The following is an 18,863-nucleotide window of genomic DNA, read 5'->3' as shown; positions in this document are numbered from 1 at the left end:
TCCCTAAAAATCTTCCACTCTGCTCACTGCCCCTATTCGGCATCCCCTCTTCAGTCATGTTCTGGTTTCCCCTGCTGTTTTCAAGCCCCTGGTTCTTGACAGGTACTGGGAGAGAGAATAAAGGAACTCACACTCTCTCTACGCCTGGCAGCCCTTCCAGGTGAGTTCTCAATTCGGTGGTCAAACTCTCTGACAGAGAGTCTGACATTAGCTCCCGCACAGCTCACTGCAGACACAACAACCTGGAGAGGCCTAATGGGGCGGGGAGGGAAGTCGCGGGAACTCCGAGTCTTGAGAACAAGGTTGAGAGCGGAGGGGGCTCGGGAGTCCTCAATATCTAGATGGTTCTTGCGGCAGAAGGAGGTAGGATCCAGGGGACATCCTCGCGCCTCCTCCGTCACCAGCTGAGACCAAGCGTCCCCACGCCCCTTTGCGCCCGCACCAATCCGTCCCACGGGCCCTCGCTACGTCCTCTGCCGCCAAGCACGGAGCTTGGTGCCGCCAGCTAGGGCCCTTCACGACAGTTCTGGCGCTTTTCGGCCGGCCGCTCCGTGCTGATGTGTCCGGGAGGCGGGGTTTAAGGGATCGGCCCCTCGCGACGGTCCTAGCTCCGACAGTGCGGCTGTGGTTGACTTACCTCCTCAGAGCCATGGCGACGTCTGCCAAGTCCGCGCGGGCCCCGCCCGGCTCAGGTAGGCGCAGAGCCCCGCCTGCAGTGGAGAGAGTGAGGGGGCTCTGGTCTCAGAGGGGCAGGGGTGGGAGGTCTGCCCTGTGGTACCTGGGGAAGGGGGCCTCCATTGGGAAGGGGCTTGTACAGAAAGGTTACATTCTGCGGCTTTGGGATGATGGTGACAGTGGATTAGCGATTAGGGGGCTGTAGTCTGATAAAGGTTCTGGGGCATTGGAGGATCCTGGAGGAGGGGCTGCACTGCACGAATGTTCCCGGTAGCCAGTTCAGTGGGAGAACCCAGGTAGAAGCCCTGGGGCCGTTGTGGCTGGGATTTCTGTGATTTGGAGAGGAGCCTGTTTTAAAGTACCATCACACCACACACGCATACACACTTTGTCCATTTATTGGTTGCAGATAAAGTAGAGAAAGACAAGGCTGGACAGACTTCAGAGCCCAGTCAGCCCAGCCGCATGGGGAAACTGTTTGGTTTTGAGTGGACAGATGTGTCCAGCTGGGGGAGGCTGGTGACCCTGCTGAATCGACCAACAGATCCTGCAAGCCTGGCCGTCTTCCGTTTTCTCTTTGGTAAGTCCACTTTCTGAGAGAGGCCAGTGTGGTTCGAGTGGGAGAATGACAACACTTTTGTCTGTTTCTCAGTTACTTTACTTATTTAATGGACTTACCTCCCTTTTTCTCAGCGCTGAAGATCCTGGAGTTTAGAATCAAACGCAGCTTTGTCTCCTCTGATTAGGGTTTGGAGACCAGGATGCTTTGATCTGATGCTGTAGAAAATACAGAGGCAGAGGATCAAGGACCCATGTGCCATGAAGTTGCCCAGTAACTATGCTAAAAACTAGACTTAAGAGAAATGGCAGGCGTGACAGGGTCAACATTTTGGCTGTGACTCCCTAATCTAGAGCTTCCTTACTCTTAGGCCACAGCATGTTTGCTTGGAATGGATTACATATGTGCTGAGATATTAATCCCCTTAGCCCAGGAGTTCTCACCTGGGGGCATTTTTGTTTTCCCAGGGGGGGGACATTTGGCAATGCCTATCGACAATTTAATTTGTCATAGCTGGGGGGAAGGGTGGCTTCTGGCAGCTATTTAGAAGCCAGAGATACTCACTGACCTATGATGCACAGCACAGCCCCTCCTAGCAAATAATTAACCAGCCCCAAATGTGAATAGTCCTGAGGTTGTGAAACCCTACCTTTATGGGAGCTGGCTTCTTGACCCAAGTAGACCCTTCTGTTTACCCCAGTGTATTGGCCAATTACTGCTGTTTTCTGGGTGTGCCAGGAAGTGGAAAAGGTTGAGAAGCACCACTCTAGAGTACTTTCTGTAGCCTAGTAGGACAGACCTTTATAAATGTAACTATCAAAATCTTAACAGCTTATAACATTTTATATGCTTCTTTCATTTAATTCTCTCGATAACCCTGTAAAATATTATGAGCCCCTTTTTACAAATGGGGAGTTGGCTCAGTGAGATGCAGTGGCTGTTCACACAACTGTCATAATGCCTAGCACAGAGTAGGCACTCAGTTATTTCTGTTGAATGAATGAATAAATGGCACAGCCAGGGTTAGGAAAGAAGTCTGACCCTGGAGCTGGGTGCACTGGACTGTATTCAGTTACATTTCACTGCTTCCTTTGCTGAGGCCTAACAGCCCCCTCCTCGATTGCTTTCTCAGGGCTGCTGATGGTGCTGGACATTCCCCAGGAGCGGGGGCTCAGCTCCTTGGACCGAAGATACCTGGATGGGCTAGACGTGTGCCGCTTCCCCTTGCTGGATGCCCTGCAGCCCCTGCCACTTGACTGGATGTATCTTGTCTATACCATCATGTTTCTGGGTGAGGCAAACTGTGGGAGAGATGGGAGTATTGACTGGTCTACCTACAACACAGAAATACAAAGCATGCTGGTGAATGAGCAAGGTCTTGGGTTTCTTAATTCACTTCTACTGTGACTCATAATTTCATCCTCTGACCCACGTGTCATCTGAGCTGTGACCCCATAACTCTTTTTAAAAATATTAAAAATAATATTTAATTTTTATTTAGTTTTACTTGAATATGTCTGATGACCTTAATCTCACCCACAGCCTGTCCCAGGGGAGCTGGGTCTGTGGTGACTCTCCGATTTCTTAATCTTCTCTCCCACAAATCCCAGGGGCACTGGGTATGATGCTGGGCCTGTGCTACCGGATAAGCTGTGTGTTATTCCTACTGCCATACTGGTATGTGTTTCTCCTGGACAAGACATCATGGAACAACCACTCCTATCTGTATGGTTTGTTGGCCTTTCAGCTGACGTTCATGGATGCAAACCGCTACTGGTATGAATCTAGGGGAGAAAAGGGGAGGGGTTAGCTGGGTCAGGAGGGTTACTAGAGATAGGGGCCCATTGAGGTCCTAGAATTTGCCCCAGGAAGCATATTTTCAACCATGATTTGCAAAGTGTGGTTACAAGGTTGCACTTTGATTTGGATAGATTTGGGAAGAAGGGTCAGAGAGATTGAAGTACTTCGGATAACAAAAAGCAAAATGGCTCCATTCCTACCCCTTAATCTTTCCATATCTCCCCAGGTACCTTGATATATCTACTTCCTGTAATCCTCTTAGAAGAAGAGAAGACTAAAGCCAGACATAGCTGTTTTCAGATACTTCAAGGGTGGTCATGCGAAGAGGGAGCAGACTTTCTCTGTGCGAACCCAGGGGGGCAGAGTTAGAGCCAAGAGTAGAAGTTGCTGTGAGGCAGAGTCATGTCATAAGGAGAGGGCCCACCAGGGCTGCTCAGCAATGCTGTCCTGGGAGGAGGTAATCCTCCCCCACCTCTGGCTTAGGTGACAATCTTTCAGGGGAAATGAAGGACTTTGGAGACAGGGTGGCAAGGCAGATGACCTTTAAGGATTCATCCCATTAAGTGAAAAACAAATATGAGATCTCAGTAAGATGGGTATAGGGAACAAATATTAAATTTTGAATTCGTCATTGATTTATTAGTCATTGTTTCATTCGTTAATACACACAAATACTCATTATGTACATTTTTAAACTCATTCAGAATGGCCAGCTCTGATCATAGAGAATTAAGAGGCAGTTTTGACAGAACATTCCTGAAAAGTTTCATTTTTATGATTTTTACACAATTTGAAAAAATACCTATCACTTACTGAGGGCTTTCCACATGCCAGGCACTATATCACTTTTGATTTTTCCTCATCACAACCCCATGAGGTCCATAGTGCTGTTTCCATTTTGTAAACGAAGACACTAGGCTTAGAAAAGTAAAGGATTTGCCTAAGGTCACATAGCAGATAAGAGGCACAAGTGAGAATACAGGTTTCCTTAACTGCAGACTCCAGTGCTCTTGATCACAGTGTAAACTGCCCTTGTCTCAACTCTTGGCTCATTCGTTGTCTTAAAACCTGCTTTGCTTCTGTCTCCTCAAAATACTTAGTAGCCTGGGTTTATCAGTTCTTTCCCAAGGTAGGCTGTTATTAGATATCCTCTGACACTAGATCCTGGCATCCAGGTCTGTGAAATGTCAGTTTGTTTTGGATATTGAAAACAATTTTTTTGTCTATGGCCATGCCACCCTGAACAAGCCCGATCCCGTCTGATCTCGGAAGCTAAGCAGGGTCGGGCCTGGTTCGTACTTGGATGGGAGACCACCTAGGAAGACCAGGTGCTGTAGGCGTAAAAAATAAGGGATTGTAAGCTGACAAGGTCCTTGCAATCTGTGAGGTCAACCAAGAGTTGCCTTGCCTAAAAAACAAACAAACAAAAACAATTTTTAAATTCACTATGTATATATATTTACATGCACCTTAAGTTTTTCAAACATTACCTCAGATTCATTCTTTTTCAGATTCATATTCTAGCATTAGAGTCTTTTTCCTGATTTATTCCATTAGGACAAACTAATTTGCTAACTAATGGTAAGCACTGAACTTTTTGTTGTTATACCTCACTAGTAAAATTTCTGTTATGAGTTAAAATAATCACTTACAATTTGCTCATATAATTCTAAAGGGCCTCAGAATAGCTTAGAGGATCAGAGAGGATATCAGAGATGCCCTGGGGTATATAATTAATTTAAAAAGAAAGATAGAAATGCGGCTGGACTAAAAAGTTTTCCTTAATCCTTACCTCCCTTGGTGTAGGTCAGTGGATGGCCTGCTGAATGCTCAGAAGCGGAATGCCCATGTGCCCCTTTGGAACTATGCTGTGCTGCGTGGCCAGGTACAGAATTTTAGAAAAGAGGAAGGTGTTCTTTGACAGCCATTGTCAGCATTAGCCATCCTACTGCCAGACTGTATTGTACTCTGCCTCCCTGGAGCTTCTCTTTTTTTCCCTTTTGCTGGAATGCTAGGTTGGCTTTTCCATTTTTTCCAGTCCCCTAATCTCTGGGTTCTCTCACCTTGTTATGAAAAGAATAGAGCTTTGTCCCTGCCAAATTAGAATTCTCATGAGAGAGAGAGTAACCACTATGCTTCATGACATTCTTTGCTGCCTAATACTGCACCTGGCATTGGTAGGATGTCAATAGATAACTTGTTGGATGAGTGAATATCTGAGATGAGTGAATAGAAGAATGGATCCAATCTTTCTTGGTCCCTGAACTGAGATGAGAACTTGTTTTATTTTTGACTGTAGAAAACAAGGTTCTTTTTTTTGTTGTTTGAATGTTTTATATTTTGTGATTGCAGATCTTTATTGTGTACTTCATTGCGGGTGTGAAAAAGCTGGATGCAGACTGGGTGGAAGGCTATTCCATGGATAACCTGTCCCGGCACTGGCTCTTCAGTCCCTTCAAGTGAGTGGCAGTCAGGGCAGAAGTCTCACTGAGGCACAGGTACAGAGTGGGTGACTCACCTCTCTCAGGTCTGCAATAATGACTGCTGTTCTTACTTTGCGTGAATTTGCAACATGCTTTCCTCTGTTCACTCATCTCTCTATTCAGCAGAATGCAGAATCAGTGATATCAAAAGGTATAGGGGTAGCTGCCTCTGTGAAACTTATGGATGGGAATGAATGAAAAGGAAATTAAAAAATGAGAGGAAAGAGCCAGAACTAAGTGACTTGGTGAATAAGGGCCCCCAGCAGTTGCTGCGGATGGTGTCTGTTCTGGGGTTGCCACCCCAGCCTCTCATTAGTTTCCTCAGCCAGTGTACTGAGAAGGTGGACAGGTCAGTGTCCCTGCCATGACGAAACCAGTGTTACCAGCTCTTTGCAAGGCAGAGATTCACCTCTCTGACTTCTCTCTTCCTCTCATTTCTTCTTTCCTTTAGTTTTACTTTGTTCTTTTTCCTTTTCCTTATTATTTCCCAGTTTCTATAGTTTGACTTTGTTATTATGTTAGTCAAGCACTCACCTTTTAAAGTTTCTTCTCATTTATAATCTCCATGAGTAACTTGCCCACTGCCGCACACACAATTCTCAGTCACATTTACCCTAGGAGACTTGCCCTTGCTTATTACATAGGGTATGTTGAAAATAATCGGACACCTAAAGTGTGTGGAAATGTAAAGGGGTTGGAAAACTACTGTGGGATGTCTTTGTGCAGAGTTATTCTACCTACCTGCTGGGGTAGATCCTTTGGCAACGACAGGTAGCAGAGTTACATTGCTGTTAATGTGCTGTGAAAGCTGGGTTCCCCAGTGGGCTGGTGCCTGATCTTTGTCCCTGGTGTCCACAGGCTAGTACTGTCTGAGGAGATGACTAGTCTACTGGTAGTGCACTGGTGTGGACTGCTGCTTGACCTGTCAGCTGGTTTCCTGCTCTTCTTCGATGCCTCAAGACCCGTCGGCCTCTTCTTTGTATCCTACTTTCACTGCATGAATTCCCAGCTTTTCAGCATTGGTCAGTACTTGTAGTCTGGTAGGAAATAGGAAACCACAGTTTTTCAGGAAAGGACTAGCCAGAGGCATTGTTTGGGAGTAGGAGATAGTGATGGGAACAGGAGCCAGATATAGTCACTGAGAAATGGAAGTAAACAGGGGGAAATGATTGGGGCTTTAGGGTTCAGCCAGTATGTTGTATAGTAAGGAATCTCTGGGAAGTAAGTATCCTTTGGTTAAGAACTTCTTTCATCATAAGTGGAATTCTTGGGAGAAGCTTCCTTAGGGGGAAGGGGTTCAGGGGATTACCCACATTCCCACAACGTAACTCCCGAAATGCTTATTTTCTCCCTGCTTTTTTAGGTATGTTCCCATATGTCATGCTGGCCAGCAGCCCTCTCTTCTGCTGCCCTGAGTGGCCTCGGAAGCTGGTATCTCACTGTCCCAAAAGGCTGCAAGAACTGTTGCCCCTTAAGACTACCCCTCAGCCCAGTGCTTCCTGCATGTATAAGAGGAGCAGGGCCAAAGGTGGCCAGAAGCCAGGGCTGCGCCATCGGCTAGGTGCTGCCTTCACCCTTCTCTACCTTCTGGAGCAGCTCTTCCTGCCCTATTCCCATTTCCTCACCCAGGTATGTATAGGCTGGAATTTAGCTTGGAAAGTGGCAGAGGTGACAGCAGGAGGGAAAGAACAGGGCTGCTTTTGTAGCCCTTTCTCGGTGGAGGATGGGATTGGCGTGAGAACCACTGAGCTGATTTCTTCCGCCCTGCCTCCTTAGGGATATAACAGTTGGACGAATGGGCTATATGGCTATTCCTGGGACATGATGATGCACTCCCGCTCCCACCAGCATGTGAAGATCACCTACCGTGATGGCCGCACTGGCGAGCTGGGCTACCTGAACCCTGGGGTGAGATGTCTGATGCTGACAATTTTCTGTTCTTCAGAGATCTCCCTTGAGCTTTGGGGTCTGATTTGGTCCTAAACACAATTATAAAATAAAATTGGGTCACTCTGCCCCCTTCCTTAGGAGCCAGGTTGAACCTTCTTTCATGTGGGTTGATATAGGGCAATGTCATTCACTTCTACAAAAATCGAGATTAGATTTAAGAAAGGTAAGTACCACCACTAGCCCAGCAATGAAAAATTCTTCCCCAAAGACAAGTTGTTTTATTTCCTAGTCAAAACGTGCAGCAGGCAGGGATCTCTTTGTGCCATTGGCAGTGCATGACTCACCCATATAACAATGAGGTGGGACTAATATGGGGATTTGGGACAGGTATTCACACAGAGCCGGCGATGGAAGGATCATGCAGACATGCTGAAGCAATATGCCATTTGCCTGAGCCGCCTGCTTCCCAAGTACAATGTCACTGAGCCCCAGATCTACTTTGATATTTGGGTCTCCATGAATGACCGCTTCCAGCAGAGGTGGGCAAGGGGAGCAGAGAAGGGGGAAAAATGAAGTCCAGCTCCTTTTGCCAAGATGAATAGCTGTTGCTCCCTAGTGTTGTCTTGCTTGAAGGCTGTCCTCTGGTGCATGTCTCTGTTGACGTGGTTGTGGGCATAGCTGATTGCTTCCAGCAGGGGGCACCATCATCCAGAAGAAAAGGTAATGACTTGTTCTAGAAACTATTAACACAATTCTCAGGTTGCCACTAATCTCATTCTTCGCAGTGCTCCAGAATCTCTTTCCCCTCTCTTTCTGCCCCAGACTGGTAATACCATGCTGACATAGGCCATTTCTTCTATCTGGGAACCCTGTTCCCTCTGAGAATGGTGATAAAAAACAGAACTGGAGATTCTGGTGGGTAGGTGGCCTCCTTAAGACATGATTTTCTTTCCTAAGGATTTTTGACCCTCGTGTGGACATTGTGCAGGCTGCCTGGTCCCCCTTCCAGCGTACACCTTGGCTGAAGCCACTGTTGATGGACCTGTCTCCCTGGAGGACCAAGTTACAGGAAATCAAGAGCAGCCTGGACAACCACACTGAGGTGGTCTTCATTGCAGATTTCCCTGGTATGGAGGAAAGCAAGGAGAGGCCTTACCATCTTTCCTCCTGGCTTCCTTGGCCAAGGGCATTGCATGTGGTGGAGGGGGAAGAGGACAATCCTGGTGGGAAGAATGTTTTTGAAATTTGAGGGGTGGTGGTAGGTGTGCTGTCTCTATTCTGGCGGAGTAGGTTCACTCTACCATGGTATGGGTTGGGGAAATTCATTGCACTTGTCAGGGCTGTACCTGGAGAATTTTGTGAGTGAAGACCTGGGCAACACGAGTATCCAGCTACTGCAAGGGGAGGTGACTGTGGAGTTGGTGGCCGAACAGAAGAACTGGACTCTTCAGGAGGGAGAAAAAATGCAGGTATTTTGCTTGAATTAACAATGGCAGAAAAGTTTGGACAAATGGAGTTTATTATAGACTCAAAATGCTTTACCGTAGCAGTAATGCAGTGGGGGCTCAGAAAGCAAGGGCCCCTGGGGCTGTGAATAGCCTCATCCAGGATTCTAGAGGTCACCTTCTTTGGACTCCAAAACACAAGAGGAAAGATGCCTGATTAGTGGGGGAGTGGGTAGTGTAAGTAGCCCATAGGCTGGCTAGGGAGTTTAAAGAATGAAATATATCCACTTCTTCCCCTTGTCAGTTGCCTGCTGGTGAGTACCATAAGGTGTACACGATATCGCCCAGTCCTTCCTGCTACATGTACATCTATGTCAACACTACAGAGCTTGCACTGGAGCAAGACCTGGCATATCTGCAAGAATTAAAAGAGAAAGTGGAGAATGGAAGTGGTGAGTATATAAAGATTTGGGCTTTGGTAGTCCCTGGTTACAAGAAATCAGGATTGTAAACGAGGTTCTAGCCATTAAAGAATGAACTTTGAAGCCTCTGGTTGGTGAAAGAGAAGTTCTAAGAGTGAATGATCTTTCTTGGTGATTCCTCTTTTTGTTGTGTTCTGGGCAGAGATGGGGCCTCTACCACCAGAGCTGCAACCTCTGCTGGAAGGGGAAGTAAAAGGGGGCCCTGAGCCAACACCTCTGGTTCAGACCTTTCTTAAACGCCAGCAAAGGCTGCAGGAGATTGAACGCCGGCGAAACACCCCTTTCCATGAGCGATTCTTCCACTTCTTGGTGCGAAAGCTCTATATCTTTCGTCGCAGGTAAGTTTTACAACAGTACTTGTCATGCCATCAGATGTTTGCAAGCGGGGTAACTTTTCTCTAGTGAGGGTAACAGCATGGACTTTTTCTCAGGAAAGGACAATCTAGGGCTAAGTATCTTTTTCCTTCTCCATTTTCCTCCCTGATTTAATGGAAGAGTAAATGACCTGTGTCTGTCTTTGCTCTGCTTGAGCTTATCTCCAGCCTCTGTGGGTTATTCTTACCCTACCCTGGAATCCTCTACCAGATTGTATAAGGAGTAGGTTGTCCTTCCAGCTGGAATTGGAGGCGGGGTGGGTCTCTGTGGGGATTCTCATTTATGCCTGGGTGAAAGGAGGTAGGATCAGGTGCCCCCAAAGGGCTTTGGCAGGAATTCTTATGTTGAAAGTTTGGACTGGATGGCCTTTTTCCCTTTTTCAGCTTTCTGATGACTTGTATATCACTTCGAAATCTGGCATTAGGCCGCCCTTCGCTGGAGCAGCTGGCCCAAGAGGTGACTTATGCAAACTTGCGACCCTTTGAGCCAGTTAGAGAGTCCAGTCCTTCAAACACAGATTCTTCAGAGCCTAATCCTCCTGAACCAAATTCCAACCCTGTCCACTCAGAGTTCTGAGGAGGCCAGACTGTTGGGTACAGATGTGGGAGCAGCCAAGTCAAAGGATCATCATCTATGCAGCGGAAATTTGAAAAAATTGTTTTTCTTCCTTGTCCATAGCTTTTGAATTCAGAGGTGACCACTTAGAGGAGCCAAGGAAGTAAAGTAAGAATAAGATTTATCAATCCAAGGTTGAGGGGCTAAGAGGGTTTAAAAGCAATGTGAAAAATGTCCTAGGATAAAGGAGGAAGAGTCATATTTAAAGCGACTGGCTCCTTGGGAAAAGATTTAATGTACCATGAGTGCTTGCTATATGCAAGGCACTGGGTGAAGCACTGTGCCTACATTACTTAGTCTTTAATGGTCATTAATCTTATGTATTTACAGTTAGAGAAACTAAGGCTGAGAGGTAATTTGCTCAGACAGAAACATAAGGAATGAATTGATGGTTTAAACCTAAAGCCTGACTTAAGCCAAATCACTGACAATAATTCTGAAATAACGTACCTTAAAACTTGTCTTAATCATGACTGGGATGGTGACCAGGTTCTAAATGTACAGAGAAATTTTCTCTTCACTGTAATTGTTCCTTGTTTCTATTCATACAGCAAAATTTTCACTAGCAGTTATAGAACAGCACAAAGTTAAATAGGAAATTTAGATGGGTAGTATTTTAAAAATAAGCTTAGTATTTAGCATTATTCTAGCCTTTAGTGAGGTGATGTAAGAATTAACTGAACTTGGTGAGGGATTAGGGAATGTTTACAGTCACTCTGTTTTGATAAAGTTGACCAAGGAACCTCAATTCCGTGAAAATTCAATGGCCTGGCACTGGGCACGAAGTGAGAATGCAGAGTAAAAGAAAAGTGCTCCATCAGCCTATAAGCACCCACCTTCCCATCCTTAATCACCTTATTTGGCAAACATGGTTATACTTGTCTTTAAGCAGCAACACATTAACATCTAAATGTTTTGAAACGTTCTGGAGCTTTTCAGTGTCATGGAATGTTGAATTTCAAGGATCTGAGCAAATTATTAGAGCTCCATTAAAACTGCCAAGTAAGATTTAACCCTGCCTACCCCAGTGTATTTCCAAATTTGTAAGCTTCCAGGCAAAGATATGCAGGTTTTAAAGGCTGAATCACCACTTGATTTCATATATGCTGGTGTAAACATGTCCCAGCTGGTTTGTCTATATAGTTCCTATGGCTACAAAAGGATAAAGACTTTGTACAAGCTGCCTTTGGAAACTTGTCTTTTGTTTTAATTTCACTGCGGTTCATGTACCTTAATAGATTGGAAGCTGGCCCGTTTAAAAAACACTTCAAACTGTGTACTGAACATATATAATCTGCAGCTTTTCACACTTATTTAAACAGATTAGTGCTTAAGGTATGTATATTCAACTTTTTCACACTAGCCACGAAGGGGCATGGGTTTTAATTATTCAAGACTGAATATAACCACTCCATGTTATTATACAGGTATCCCCTTATAGCTTTCCAGTTCACTTTAATCCACTTCATCTTTTTATAAGACTTGTTAGTGCCTGTTTTTGTTAACCTAATGGATGACCCAATGGACTATGAAAAAAGCTGTTACAGTAACTTCACTTTATGCCATTTTGGCTTACGAAAGTTTTTGGTAGAGGAAGCCTGTACTCTATTAGTGGTTTTTATGCCTTTAAAGCATGACTGGCAGTACAAGAGTGGCTGCTGCAATGAGACGAGAAATTTTGGTCAACAAAGCCAAGACACTGACAAACCAAAAATCTCAAACTTTCTTAATTAGCACTAGGGATAGGATTTACAAACCTATTAAATGCCTGCAGTCAAGGTTGAAGGTTTAAAGTGATTTCTCTGAACCATGGGTAGAATTATCAGTTAAAAGAAGTATGTTCTCCGATCATATTCCCATCAAACTATTTTTAAAGAATAATGAACACAGTTAAGGTAGAACCTAGCATTTTATTTAGATCTTCATTAAACTGTTGGAATTGAGAACCAGACATACGTAATAAACCTCCAAAAATAGATCCTGAAAGGCACTTTCTGCTTAGGGCAAGCAGTCATGAAATAAGCATGTAAACAAGCTGGCTTCTCTGTACCACACCAGCCAGGTCTGCTTTTTCCATGGCTAGCTGCACCAGCTCTGCCCTCCCTTGTTAACACCAGCCAGACCCCCTGTAGGTCTAACCCAAGGTTTTTCTGTAGGACACCTTGGCCTACCTGGGAACGCTGGAAACATGTTAAAGGAATCATGGTGTTGAAGAAAAAAAAAATCTTTTAAAAGCTGCCATCTGAGGTGATGGCTTCTCTGTACTTACGCCATACCCCAGAATACAATAAATAAGCAATTAGAAAATGTTCAAGTATGAAGGGATTTTCCTCCTCCCCGCCAAAAGCACTGCTGTCTGAAGGAAGCTGGTTTCTCTGTAGCTACACCAGCTGTTCAGAAAGCTCATTGGACCTGGTTTTGAAAATAAAACAAAGTTAAAACCCTGGGAGGAGTTATTGTGCAGTGTGGAATACTTAGTCTTTCTTATAAAGAAAAAAAAAGTTATCTGGTACCAAAGTGTGCAACCTACAGACCCTCAGGTACTGCCCTGTGACTTCTCTGTATGACATCACAAGGGTGCCAAGTGCCTGTTTTTTCTAGAGCTAGGAGTTGGTGGTTTGGCTAGTGCTGAAACCATGCATAGGATTGGTTGACTGAATAAAAACCTTATTACGTACGTCCTCCAAAAGACAGCTGAATAAATGGAGTGATAAGATTTGGTGCTGTTTAAGAGATGGCAATTAAGAGCATAAGCACCAGGGAGATGGTTTAATGGTAACTGCCTTTTTAAAAAAATGTCAGGCTAGAGCTCCAACTGGAACTTGCGTTACATGCAAGAATGATTGAATAGGGAACACTCCCTGACAAAGAGCTACATAATTAGAAATAGATCAAGTTATAGGGAAGATAAGGGAAAGCTTCACATTCATAATAGAGCTTGAGACATTACAAATTCATGCTGACAGGGCTGTGGCATTGCCAGACAGGCTATAATGGAACTACAAGTACTTTACGTGCACATCACAAGGACATTTTCAGCATCTGGTGGGAAAGTCAATGCAATTAGAATTTTAGGGGGTTGGGCGATAGGGCACAAAGGTTCAATTTCAAAGCATTATTTACTACAGTGTTGTTGGTTTGTTTCTAGGCAGTTACATGGATCACCTATGCTCACTAAATTCATTATAATGGTGAACAAAACACCTAGGGACAGAATAGCAAGCCGAACTTACAGTCCCCCACACAAGCTAAAATTCATGTCATTGACTAGAGTGACTGCAACTGATCAGGAGCTGAAAGAGGACAGGAAAAATTTAGGAAGAAGGGCCCTTTCCCTCAGAGCTTGAAGGCTTCTCTGTAGCCTACGCCAACAAGTCTGGGGGAAAAAGGCTAACACTTTCAATATTTAAGCTTTTTGGGCACTTCCCATGGGAAGCTGTCCCTACCAAAGTGGCCATAGGCTGCAGTCCTCTGATAAATTGGCTTCTTCAGATCCAGATCCCTGGAATATACAAGTCCGTAACTTAATATGTAGCATTCAATTAAAATAAAGCAAAACAATCAGCAAGACTCATTTTCAAGACTTCTGGCAAATGAGTTCAGTTCTCTGGGGTATGCTAGGAAAAAAGTTTGTGGCGAAAGTGTTTGTTACTTCCCTGGTGTCCAAACTCCTTGCACAGTCCTTATTAGTAACTACAGTTCTTGTTTTTCCGTCCCTGGCTCAACAAATATGAAAACTTGTCATTATTCTGAGAAATTTCAAGCGTCAAAAGCTCATTTGAGATTACAGAATACTTACCAAGGTCCCATTGCCCACACTCTACACCATGGTTATTTTCTTTATAACAGCCTCGAACATCCCATTTATCTGTACTAATTCCTTTTAAATAAACATTCTCTCGTAAGATGAGCAAAAAGCCCATTATCAAATGTGGAAGATTTTCTAGGGTGGTTAAGTCTAAGCCACAGCGTACTATGCTTTTGGATTTTTCCTAATTTAAGCTTTTACTGAAGACAATTTAAAAGATAACACCAACACGCTGTAGGAATTACAACGTTTCCCCACTTGAGGAGTCTTCCTTCACACCCTTTACTTACTCTGATTTGAATATATCTCAAATATATACACACCCCACACCCTCAATATTTGTCACTAGCAATAGGCTTTACCATCTTTACCTGACAATGACCCCAGGGCGGAGGTCAAAATTCTTCTTCACAATCTCTAATAGCTCTCTCTCACTCTTCTGAGAGGTACCATAATGGAAAATGGAGATAGACAATGGATGAGAAACTCCAATAGCATAAGAGACCTAAAAGGATTCAAACATCGTAAGAATCAGACATGGAAAGACCCACATAACACTTGTATAATACAGTGGTATTAATAAAAAAAAAAAAAAGACAAGTAGTTAACTACTAAATGCCCTCTACCTCCCACACTAACGTGCCTTTTAATCAGTCATTTTATAAAAGTATATACCTGAACAAGAACCCTTCTGCATAGACCTCCTTTAACAAGGGATTTTGCCACCCAACGAGCAGCATAAGCAGCTGAACGGTCCACCTTGGTATAGTCTTTTCCTGAAAAGGCACCTCCTCCATGAGCTCCCCAACCGCCATAAGTGTCCACAATGATTTTCCGGCCAGTCAAACCAGCATCACCCTGAAATTACAGGATTTAGTCACTTTCTGTCTTATCATTTTCAGCAAGTGGTTCTAGATCAAGTTTGTTGTTAAATGCCTATCCTGTATCATTCAGCAAATATCCTCGGATGATTCAGATGTAGGCTTCAAGAAACCTAGAAAAAGAGGTGGTAGTAGCCAAATTTTTGCATGTAACCATCACTGAAAAATCCAAAAAAGAACTGAACTGACATTATAAGGCCTTACCTGAGGCCCACCAATAACAAATCTGCCACTTGGCTGTAGATGATAGATTGTATCCTCATCGAGGTATTTTGCAGGCACAACTGCTTTGATGACTTTCTCCTTTAGGGCATCCCTCATCTCATCAAGACAAACTTCTTCGTCATGCTGAACAGATATAACAATTGTGTGGACTCTGATGGGAAGCACAGCGCCTCGATCCTGCATATACTGCACAGTCACCTTGAAGGCAACACAGATAATGAGAACACCATCTACTAAACAATGACTTTACTCTAGGTCTTCCACCCTAAGTTATAATACAAAGGACAAATGCTATTCTTTTTTCAGTTAGCTTTAATCAAACAGCTTCACTAATGCTCTGGACCAATGTAATATGTGTAATCTAGCTTTATGGTCATCACTTACTTGAGTTTTAGAATCTGGGCGTAACCAAGGCAAAGTGCCATTGCGGCGCAGTTCGGCCAGTTTGGCATTGAGCTTGTGTGCTAAGACAATGGTTAAAGGCATACATTCCTCAGTTTCATCAGTGGCATAACCAAACATCAAACCCTAAAAAAGGAAAAATCACCAGTGTGATCAATCCAAGCCTTAGAACTAAATGTTAGAAGATGCAGATAGTGTCTACAAAAATACCTGGTCTCCTGCACCAATGTCTTCCTCATTCCGGTCAAGATGAACTCCTTGAGCAATATCTGGTGACTGTTGCTCCAAGGCCACCAGTACATTACAAGTCTTGTAGTCAAACCCTATAACAGAACAATGTCTTATTTAAAAAAAAAAAAAAAAAAAAAGCAGCTATAGCAGTACCTTTTTACAACAATTACTGGAATTCTAAATACAGTTCGCTCTTGCACAACAAATCTGACACTTGGCTATAGACGATAGATTGTATCCTCAACAAGAAATTTTTCAGATGCAATGGCTTTGAACTGTGCTGAACTGTGCGGGTCCCACTTACACACTTAGCCATCTGTATTCCCAAGGTTTTGCATCACTAATTCAACCAACGGCAGACTAGAAAAGAATTTTCAATCCACGGATGTGGAGGGCCAGTCAACTGTATACATTATCCTACTCTATTTTATGTAAGAAATTTGAGACTCCTCGGATTCTGGTATGCTAGAGAGGTCCTGGTACCAAGGGATGACTGAGTTTTTGGGGAGTCAAAAATTACATGTGGATTTTCATCTAATATACCTAAAGCTTAATATTTTTAGAGAATGGAATAGGGCTGAAACAAAAGGATAACAAAACTATACAACTGGAATTAAGATTAGCAGGAACCTCCTGGAAAACAGATAGGGAAGGCTTAAGAAACTATCTGGAAAAATGAGAAGCGTAGAAAAGCCAACTCATTAAAACATACCTTTGGAAGAATCATCATATCCAATGTGTTTAATGGTTTCACGAACCACTTTCTGGTAGTCAATAGCAGCTCTGGATGTAATTTCCCCAGCAAGAAGGATCATTCCAGTTTTAGCAACAGTTTCTAATAAAAAAAAGTTCACAATCAAATGTCATTTTTATAAAGTAATTTTCATGATGCTGCCATTTCATCAGTTGATAAGCACTGTTCTGAACCTACCACAGGCCACTTTGGCATCAGGGTCTTGCTGAAGGTGAGCATCAAGGACAGCATCACTGATCTGGTCACAAATCTTATCTGGAAAAAAATAATTCCTGGCTCAATATCTTTACTGTTAATTAAGTATGTCATGCTCCCTTCCTTTTAACCACAGCTGTAAAGATCTTTGGTAGAGCTTTCTTTTTAAAACTATGGTAAAACCTACATAACGAAATTTACCAATTTAAACATTTTCAAGTATATAATTCAGTCATATTCCAAGTATGGAGATCTTACTGCCATACCTAGCTACTGTATAATTAAAGCACTACTTTGCCAGAAGCCATTTGCCTGAAGAATAAATGCTGGATGTAGTGCTGCGTGTTACTTGAAAACCTGACATCATGGTCTTATTATAGCTGCACCACAAGCACACCAATTCAGATAGGCCAATAGAACACCTGGTATTTAATTAAAAAACATTTAAACTCATTATGGCATATACACTTTATACCTGACACAGACTTCAATCCCAACTCTAAAGTATTCCAGACATTTTGAAAAATGTTCCCAGGCAAAACTATTTCCATCATTAAATAGCCACATCACTGAGATCAAGTGAAAGCAGAAACAAAATGGTTTACCTTCGATTCCAAAAGCAATGCTAGGAAATGCTTAGCTTTAGAGTATTGCTTTTCAAATAGTAGTACTTAACATTTTATCCCCAAAGTTTGAAGTGTGCATTATAAATCTAACCAACCGGAGAAGTGAACCGTTTTTTGTTTATCTTGTTATCAATTCTCCCTGATCCTGAGGAACACCAATTAGGGCAAAGAGAAATCACGTCAATTCAAGAGTTAAACAACGAAAGCAAGGACACTTTATGAACAAAATGAATAAATGGTGAATCATTTGATTTTGTTATGAGTAATCTTAAGAACAAGACTGGGAAATACCCAAACGTATTCTGAATCCTTGTCAATGTTCTCTCCACTAAATTGTCACCTAATTAAAAGTGGGAGAGGGAGGAACAGAAATACCCCTTATATCACTTTCCTGAATTTTGTATAACCATGCAAAACAATTAAAGCAAAATATTATTGCAGTCAAGCCAAAAGCTCAAGACAATCTACAAACCCTTATAGATGACTGTGACTTAAGTGATTAAGATAAAAGGTAGGTCAACAATGGGGAAAAAACCCAAAACCCCACATCACACCAGAACACCTGATCTTCACTGATCAAGTCTTGGGGGTTGTCCTCTCCTATACCATTAAGTTGCTTGTGGAATTTCATCAAAGGCACAGTAGGCTAGAGAAATGGATCCTTAAGCCATCAGACTAGTTAATTATATCTTTGTGGTGGTCAACATAAGGGCAGAAGCAGCCCAGCAAAATAACGATCTTTGCCAGGTGATGTTTCCAGGATGCGATTCAAAGTTCCTAGAAACAGCTTCACTCATTCACGTGTAAACTGATTCCCATAATGGCGGACCAGTGGACAAAGCCCGGAGAAGGAAATGTTAAGTAAAATCCTGCCTCTAACGGTAAGCACCAAAGACTAAAATGCAACGGCAGCTTACGCTTAATTCATGCTTCCCATCCTTTTCACCCATGGCCCAAATAAGGCATGTCTTCTCCAACGCACGCTATATTTAGTTGGAGGTTGTCACTTCGAAGGCGAGGCAATATACCGCCTAAGGGAATGTCCATATTCTGTAGTGAGTAGTAATGACTCAAGCCAAGAAATTTATGGGAGAGAAGGCGTCGCGAGGAACCGGCTACCCACTTCGTAAACCCGAGCGCTCCCGCTGCCGGACGGCTCCCGCGGCCCAGATGCCACATGCTGCAGACACGTGGTTGCGGCTGCAATGCGGGGCGCGCGCTCCCGAGGGCCGGGCACGAGCGCTCGAAGCGGGTCGCCCACTCGAGGTTTTTCGGACGCCAGGGCGGAGAGGGGGAAATAGTGCCCTCCCCGGGTAGAGTACGAGATGCCGCAGCTCCCGCCCTTCTCGTTTTCTGGAATCTTCCGTAAGCCGGGGCGCGCGGCCGGATGGGAGGGGAGGAAAGGAAGGGGGAGGGG

General features: G+C 43.8%; 2 protein-coding genes and 1 non-coding gene across 4 annotated transcripts in view; 2 read left to right on the top strand and 1 right to left on the bottom strand.

The window, feature by feature from the left end:
* Nucleotides 1-535: 535 nt before the first annotated feature.
* GGCX (gamma-glutamyl carboxylase) lies at nt 536-11,517 on the top strand. 2 transcript variants are annotated; one of them, XM_006917690.3, is made up of 15 exons: nt 536-692; nt 1,085-1,255; nt 2,367-2,525; nt 2,845-3,010; nt 4,841-4,919; nt 5,387-5,493; nt 6,376-6,539; nt 6,881-7,146; nt 7,294-7,425; nt 7,795-7,946; nt 8,365-8,534; nt 8,746-8,876; nt 9,157-9,304; nt 9,477-9,672; nt 10,093-11,517. In XM_006917690.3, the coding sequence occupies exons 1-15, from the start codon at nt 650-652 to the stop codon at nt 10,283-10,285; spliced, it is 2,277 nt and encodes a 758-aa protein (XP_006917752.1). In that variant the 5' UTR covers nt 536-649; the 3' UTR covers nt 10,286-11,517. The 2 variants fall into 2 exon arrangements, with proteins under 2 accessions (XP_006917752.1, XP_015449343.1); XM_015593857.2 differs by lacking the exons at nt 4,841-4,919; nt 5,387-5,493; nt 6,376-6,539; ... (6 more) ...; nt 9,477-9,672; nt 10,093-11,517 and adding an exon at nt 3,261-3,669.
* Nucleotides 4,256-4,374, top strand: LOC112484538. The gene has a single exon (XR_003048042.1). It is a non-coding gene; the product is annotated as a 5S ribosomal RNA (ribosomal RNA).
* Nucleotides 11,518-12,214: 697 nt separating the features above from the next.
* The window catches only part of MAT2A (methionine adenosyltransferase 2A), a 7,189-nt gene continuing 540 nt past the window's right edge, over nt 12,215-18,863 (bottom strand). Inside the window, exons 2-9 of the mRNA XM_006917691.2 lie at nt 16,803-16,880; nt 16,584-16,706; nt 15,851-15,963; nt 15,623-15,766; nt 15,218-15,436; nt 14,808-14,990; nt 14,504-14,637; nt 12,215-13,826 (exon numbers count right to left, since the gene is read on the bottom strand). Of these exons, the coding sequence (XP_006917753.1) occupies nt 13,724-13,826; nt 14,504-14,637; nt 14,808-14,990; nt 15,218-15,436; nt 15,623-15,766; nt 15,851-15,963; nt 16,584-16,706; nt 16,803-16,880 (1,097 nt within the window). The 3' untranslated portion in view covers nt 12,215-13,723. The remainder of the gene's footprint in view (nt 13,827-14,503; nt 14,638-14,807; nt 14,991-15,217; nt 15,437-15,622; nt 15,767-15,850; nt 15,964-16,583; nt 16,707-16,802; nt 16,881-18,863) is intronic.

The sequence above is a fragment of the Pteropus alecto genome, unplaced genomic scaffold (assembly GCF_000325575.1).
Source record: "Pteropus alecto unplaced genomic scaffold, ASM32557v1 scaffold117, whole genome shotgun sequence".
Lineage (NCBI taxonomy): Eukaryota > Metazoa > Chordata > Mammalia > Chiroptera > Pteropodidae > Pteropus > Pteropus alecto.
Note: the sequence above shows the minus strand (reverse complement) of the source record. Positions and strands in the feature narration are given on the sequence as shown.

What these genes read in the sequence shown, in the direction of transcription:
- GGCX (XM_006917690.3), top strand. Translation starts at nt 650, where the DNA reads ATGGCGACGTCTGCCAAGTCCGCGCGGGCCCCGCCCGGCTCAG. An exon ending in GCGGGCCCCGCCCGGCTCAG is followed by an intron (nt 693 to 1,084) that starts GTAGGCGCAGAG and finishes TATTGGTTGCAG; the next exon opens with ATAAAGTAGAGAAAGACAAG. An exon ending in CTCTATATCTTTCGTCGCAG is followed by an intron (nt 9,673 to 10,092) that starts GTAAGTTTTACA and finishes TCCCTTTTTCAG; the next exon opens with CTTTCTGATGACTTGTATAT.